Source organism: Lactuca saligna, chromosome 7, assembly GCF_052625555.1.
Source record: "Lactuca saligna cultivar CGN05327 chromosome 7, ASM5262555v1, whole genome shotgun sequence".
Classification (NCBI taxonomy): domain Eukaryota; kingdom Viridiplantae; phylum Streptophyta; class Magnoliopsida; order Asterales; family Asteraceae; genus Lactuca; species Lactuca saligna.
Genome location: NC_136423.1, coordinates 157,081,742 through 157,088,751, shown reverse-complemented (window position 1 = coordinate 157,088,751; position 7,010 = coordinate 157,081,742). Strand labels below are relative to the sequence as shown.

Here is a 7,010-nt window from a genome sequence, read left to right as displayed (position 1 = left end):
AAGTGGTAACGATGTGACGATGGTTGGAATCGAAACTAGGCGAGTTGATTGGCTAAGTTGACTCGGTGAGTTGGGCCCGAGTCACAGTCAATGTTCACGATGTGACCACGAGCTGGTCACGACGTAAGGGTCAGCTGTTGGTGTTTGGACTGTTAACTTGAGGCCATTTTGGAACATTTGGACCATAGGGTTCTCTAGATGGGTTGGGCTATTAGAGGGCCTAATTTGGACATGGGCCATTGTTGAGCCTCATGATTATGGGCTTAACCTTAGAAAGTAACTAAGGTTGGTATTGATTGTGTTCAATGTGAGGAGTCGTTGTGCAACATACTTGGGTGTGAGATTTACTATCTTCTAATCGAGGTGAATTTTCCTCACTGTACTTGTGGGTTGAAGGCACCAATGCCGACCCGGTAGATTATGTATCCTGGTTAGGATGTTGTCATCCTGTAGTGATCTGTTAAGATCTGCATGATTATCAGTTTATTGTTATATGCTATCTATTATGTATATGTCGACATAGTATGGTTGGGTTGAGGTAGTATTGTTTCGTGTGGTACCCAACAAACTAGGGAGCAAACCAGACATAAGTTATGGGCCTAAAGGGTAAGCCCGACTTATGTTGTGGGATCGGGAGCAGGCCATATATGAGTTGTGGGCCGGAAAGGCAAGCCAGACTCATATTGTGGGGGTAATCAAGTCTCTTTGTTGTGGACCTAATATATGTTGTTATATGTTATGTGTGTTGGTACTTTGGGGGAACTCACTAAGCTTTGACTTAAAATTTTAGTTTATTGTTTCAGGTACTTCAGATAAGTGTGGCAAGGCGAAGGCATGATCGTGCACATCCTTTAGTTTTAGGTTATTTGGATTTTGAGATACTCTGATTACTGAAATACACTTTTAAAACAATGGTTTTGAAAACATTTATGGTTTTGGGTTATTTTTGAAAAGTTTAAATTTGTTGTGATTTTTGGGATGTTACAATACATTGCTAACGTACTTGGAGACACTACCTTAGGGAGTTGGTTTGTGATCATAACCGACAAAAGTGCCACGAGCTACTTCTAAACCCAGAAGCGCTTGCATCCGAATTAGGCGCAATGGTAGGATTTTCTAGCAAAATTTAACTATGATTTAATGTATAAATGTGGAAGAACGAATGTTGTTGCTGATGCCTTTAGTTGGAAGGCGGAACTAGCAAGGTTATCGTCTACCCAACCCCAACAGGCCTACTTGAACAGTTCAAAGAAGGAATTAATCATGACCTGATTGTTGCAAGTAATTTGGCAAAACTAACGAAAGAAGGAAAGACCCATAGGTTTTGGCTGGAATATGAGTTGTTATAGACAGTGGGGAATCGAGTATATTTGTTTGTATGGAAAATTTTGCATCGTGAAGTGATCAAGGAATGTCACGATTCGTTATGGGCTGGCGAACCAAGAATTCACCGGACTCTCGCTCTTGTTTAGAAACGCCATTATTGGCCCCATATGCGGGATGACATTGAAGCATATGTGAGAACATTTCTTGTATTCCAATAGGACAAAGGGGAACAAAAATGACCAACAAGGCTCTTGGAACCTCTACCGATCGCCGAAAGGCCTTAGGACAATATCTCCATGGATTTCATAGTTGCACTTCCAAAATCCGAGGGGTTTGGAGCCATAATGGTGGTAGTAGACCAATTTAGCAAATATGCAACATTTATTTTTGTCACAGAATGTAAAGTAAATGAAGTTGCTTAGGTGTTCTTCAAGAATGTGGTGAAGCTTTGGGAATTCCACGCATCATTATCAGTGACTCTACAATTCACGGGAAAGTTTTGGAAAGAACTATTCAAAACTCTTCGGGAGAGATCAAAATAAATGGTTGTGTTCATGTTAATATTTGTGTTCACAGGTCATCCTCCAACTTGTATAATATATTTGATTTAAATTTACATACTTATGTCTTAGTATGATGTATATGTTTTGTCTTTATGATGTTATGTGACTATGCTTATTATTATATGTCCACTTTAAATCTAATTATGATATATTATATTCAAAAATAATATTTAGTATTTAAGTTCTCAGGTCAACCCGAGAACACGTTATGCAAATCTGACCCACGAACAAAATTCACGGAGGAATCCGAATCTAGCCTACAAACCCAAATAATGAAGCCGTACAATTAAATGAGTTAGTTAGATAGTATTCGGAATGATGTTTCAATCCATATCAACTCATAACACGGATATATTGGTCATATACGAATTCGACATCTTAACCCAGATACAACACCTTATTAACACCTTGCCACCCTTACATAAAAATATTTTTTCTTTCCTACATTGTCGTCTCATCCAATCCAGAACATTTCCCCCAAATCATTAAAAGAATTAATTATTAAACGAAACCCCATTTACCCGTTTTTCGTGTTTCCATCGTTTCTTTGTGGGCCTGTCCTCTGCCCCTTGTTTTTTCCGCTCTCTTTTAACATTCTTGGATGTTCTTAGCGTTAAAGAACCGTTATCTTTCAAGAATTTTTCACTTTCCCCAACAAAAGACAACAACTCTTACACCAAGAAAGGAAGCATTTTTATCCATTTGGGTGTTTTTCAATCCCACTCCATTTCCTTTTCCTTTCTTTTTCCAGCTTCCAATTCGTAAATTTCTAGGTGGGTGTTCATCAAGAACTCAACATTCTTGCTCCAAACTCATATCTTTTCTTCTAAATAAGTCGATTACCCTTTGATGAATTAATGTCGTTGGTCGTCGAAGCTGTTTCTAGTTCCACTAACATGGGACTCGAAGAAAATAAAGGACACAAGACTGAAATTGAAGATAATGGAGATGAAAAAGCAAGCGAATCCTCCATTTGTGAAACCGAAGACGAAGGAGAAGATGCAGAGAGTCATAAGATCGATTTGGGTCCTCAATACACCCTCAAAGAACAATTCGAGAAAGACAAAGTACAAATCTTTATCCATTTCCTCCTTCTTTCATCCCCTTCAATTCCCTTTTATCATTTTCAATTGTTTGTAGGATGATGAGAGTCTCACAAAGTGGAAAGAACAACTACTTGGAAACGTCGACATTAGCGCTGTTGGAGGTCCAGAACTCAACTTCATTCCTTCAATTTCTTAAATTGATGTAACAATCGCTTCTTTTTCTTTCCAGAATCATTAGAACCAGAAGTGAAGATCTTGAGTCTTTCGATCATGTCGCCAGGGAGATCTGACATTGTTCTTCCGATACCCGAAGATGGAAAACCGAAGGGTCCATGGTTTACTTTGAAAGAAGGTTGTCCTTATAGCCTTCGGTTCGCATTTCAAGTTAGCCATAACATTGTTTCAGGTTTAAAGTACACCAACAATGTATGGAAAACTGGCGTCAAGGGTAAGCCTAAAGCACCCTGTAAAAAGTGCAAAGTGTTTACCTTGATTTTTGTGTTTATTTCGTGACAAAAACTTTGAAAACTTTGGTGTTCTTTTTCGTGTTTTTAGTGGATGGAATGAAACATATGCTTGGTACTTTTAGTCCCCAACAAGAAGCTTACACTTATGATATGCCAGAGGAGACAACCCCTTCTGGTTTTTTTGCAAGAGGCTCTTACTCTGCTAAAACTAAGGTAAAATTTAAGTGTCTAATCACATAAATCACTAAAATGATTTGGTATTTTTAATTAAATGACTTTCATTTTGAAGAACAAATCTTATATTTTGAAATATATGAATCTCGGTATTTCGTAAAACATTGCATTTTCGAAATCTTTTTACAAAATACACATTCATATATTGCAAATCAAATTTCGATCAAAAAAATCTTATATTTTGCAATATATGAATATGTGTATTTCGTAATACATTGCATTTTCAAAATCTCTTTACGAAATACAAATTCATATATTGCAAATAAAATTTCGGTCAAAAAAATCTTATATTTTGTAATATGTGAATAAGTATTTCATAATACATTACATTTTCGAAATCTTTTTATGAAATATGGATTCATATATTGCAAATCAAATTTCGGTCAAAAAAATCTTATATTTTGTAATATTTGAATAAGTACTTTGTAATATATTGCATTTTCGAAATCTTGTTACGAAATACAGATTCGTATATTGCAAATCAAATTTCGATAAAAAAAAATCTTATATTTTGTAATATATTAATCAGTATTTTGTAATACATTGCATTTTCGAAATCTTTTTACCAAATACAGATTCATATATTGCAAATCAAAATTCTATCAAAAAAATCTTATATTTTGCAATATATCAGTTAGTATTTCGTAATATATTGCATTTGCAAAATCTTTTCACAAAACACATATTCCAATATTGCAAATCAAATTTTGAAAATTATAATCATTTTGTGTAAATTGTAAAAATGATGTCAATTTGGTAGATTAACTACGTCATTTTTGTAATTTTAACATTTGATCTCAAAAGATTGTCTTTCAAAATAAAAAATTTCATCTTGAAATGTTGTTAAAGACATTATATTATACCAATCATATTTGTCCAAAGTCCAAACTATTAGAAAGAAAAATTAAAAATTTTGGTTTTATTATGAGGTCATTGCCATTGACATTGGTACTTGTGGGTTGTGGGCCATGGGATTTATTGAAAGCACATGCCACGTATCCATCTTTATTGAAAGTAGTAAAGGCCATATTTAAGCTTTATTTCTGCTTTTTTAAAGGAATTCATTATTTTGCTGGTCCATGTGTTGAGAGGCTCATGATATTGTTTGGTACAAATAATATCTGCAATACATTTTTCATCATTTGTGCTTTAATTCGTACCAACTTATTTGTTGATTCCTACGTAAAATTGTACTAGATTGATATAATTGCATCCATTTTTTTTTTTTTTCAGTTTGTTGATGATGATGGCAAATGTTACTTGGAGATCAACTATACATTTGACATCAGGAAAGATTGGGCGAACGTTGAAATGCCTAAAACGCCAGAGAATTTTAGCATTTAAGTTTGTGGCTATTGTTATGAATCATAGTGTGATGATACTACTCTAAACGTTAGACTATAAGGAACAAAATGGAGTTGGGTGGTGGTGTCAAGATTTATTTGAATTTGCCTTATATCTTTTTTTTAATGTAATCTATTGTATTGACATTGACTTTGGTGATGATTTGTTGCTTCCTAAACATGAATGGGTTGTATTCTTGGGCCTTGAACCTCATGGGCTGTAACCAGATTTGGTTGGGCTTCAATTTCTTGAGATGATTCGGTAGAGGTAAACAAAATCGAATTTAATCCGGATGGGATTTTTTTGGTTTACTATTCAACTAGGTTTAATACCCATGTAATACATGGGTTTAATTAAAAAAAATAAATATAAAATTTTAACAATTTGAAAAGTTTGAATTTATAAGAAAAATGAGAAAAATTTTAATTATTAAGATTTAATGAGACTTTAATGTATTGAATACATTACATATATAAACTTTTTCTAATAAATACTTTACATATATATATTACCTCACACATTAAATATGGAATTTTAATTTAATAAAATGAAAAATACAATAAAATAACAAGAGGAAAATAAAAAATTTAAAAATTCTAGAAAATGTCATGTGTCCAAATGAATGAGAACAAGATATGTGGCAAAAAAAACTTTCATTTATTATAGTAGATATTTACTAAATTTAGAGAGAGGTAAAATGGGGGATCCGATGTAAACGGATTGGGACCGGTTTGAAAACGGATTTTTAGATAATTTGAATTGTTTTCTTAATGCGTAAAACAAATTTGCAACATTAATTTAACAGCAATCCAATAGCTAGTTATATTATGTTTGATCTTAAAGGGACAAAAATGGAACCCGGAAATGTAATGTTGTATTCGTACAACTTCATCCGAGTAATACTATAGTCAATTACAAACTTCCATTTGTTAGGTGACCTTCGATCTAATACCCAGTCACTAAGAGGAAAAGTAGATTGCGAAGTTAACATAGAAGTTTTGGTCATTTGGATGATTATTAAATCACGAGTCAGGGTGAATGGACATTTGTGGTTACGTTTCATTCCACCGAGCTAAAATATGTTTGTTTTTAAATTTGGTAGTAGTCATGTCTTCAAAATTTAGATGTCATATAATTTCCTGATGCAATACTTGGGGTGGAAGTATCATTGTCGTTACTAACTTCCGCTCATAAACTAATATAAATTTGGATATTAGACTAAATGGTGTAATACGGTTTTACCATTGGCCACCTAGGATGAAGGAGACATCTTTGTTAATTTTGCAATTTTTAAAAAGGCTTGAGGTGTGGTGTTTTATGTTTACAGCCTGCAAAAGAAACAAAGAAAGTGGGTCAAGTTGAACGGCAAAGGAAGAAAGTGAGTGGTGAAAACTCACCGCCGGTAATAATATCATTGGGGTGCGGTGTTCACTGCCGGTAAAGGTGTCACGGAGGTGACACGTTGGCTTCCCAGCGGTAAAGAGTTCATGACACTCTTCAGCCTTAGGATCACGGTTACTTTTAAACAATGCATCTATCAATGCCATTCTTTAAGCTCATGAATTACGTTAGACTCTAACCATATTTTTTTTCTATAAATGTTAAATAAGTGCTCAAAAATATCACTGAATTTTTTTTAACAACAAATCTAGCCTTGTTGAAAATATGATTTAAAATGTTTTTTCAAACTTAAAAGTTAATTTATTATTTATTGGGTAGTTTTTGCATTGTTTGGAATTTGTCAAGGTCTGCTTGGTAAGTTCTGTTGCAGTTGTCCGGATTTGTAAACAGACATTTGGATGATCCATGGAGCTCCTAACCCGAAGTATTTAGTTTCCTTTCTTAGGCTTTTTTTGATCAATCAATTCATTCTCACACATACAGTTCTGTAATAGAAGCTCTCTCTCAAGCTAGAATTAGGGTTTCTTATTGTTGTTATGGTTTGGTCTTCCATTAAGATTGATCTCTTGTTCTTTCTTGTTTTTGTACATATGAGTGTGAGTGATTTTATGTAGTGAGGTTTTTCAGTA

At 34.0% G+C, this 7,010-nt stretch overlaps 1 protein-coding gene across 1 annotated transcript; it reads left to right on the top strand.

Annotated features, from left to right (window-relative positions):
• Positions 1-2,531: 2,531 nt before the first annotated feature.
• LOC145006098 (rho GDP-dissociation inhibitor 1-like) lies at positions 2,532-5,158 on the top strand. Its single transcript, XM_078965197.1, has 5 exons — positions 2,532-2,956; positions 3,030-3,096; positions 3,165-3,383; positions 3,491-3,615; positions 4,870-5,158. The coding sequence occupies exons 1-5, from the start codon at positions 2,747-2,749 to the stop codon at positions 4,978-4,980; spliced, it is 732 nt and encodes a 243-aa protein (XP_078821323.1). The 5' UTR covers positions 2,532-2,746; the 3' UTR covers positions 4,981-5,158.
• The last annotated feature ends 1,852 nt before the right edge of the window (positions 5,159-7,010 follow it).

Excerpts from the sequence above, each read along its gene's own strand:
- LOC145006098 (XM_078965197.1), top strand. The coding sequence starts at position 2,747 with ATGTCGTTGGTCGTCGAAGCTGTTTCTAGTTCCACTAACATGGGACTC. Across the intron at positions 3,384-3,490 it reads ATGGAAAACTGGCGTCAAGG|TGGATGGAATGAAACATATG; the intron begins GTAAGCCTAAAG and ends TCGTGTTTTTAG. Across the intron at positions 3,616-4,869 it reads CTTACTCTGCTAAAACTAAG|TTTGTTGATGATGATGGCAA; the intron begins GTAAAATTTAAG and ends TTTTTTTTTCAG.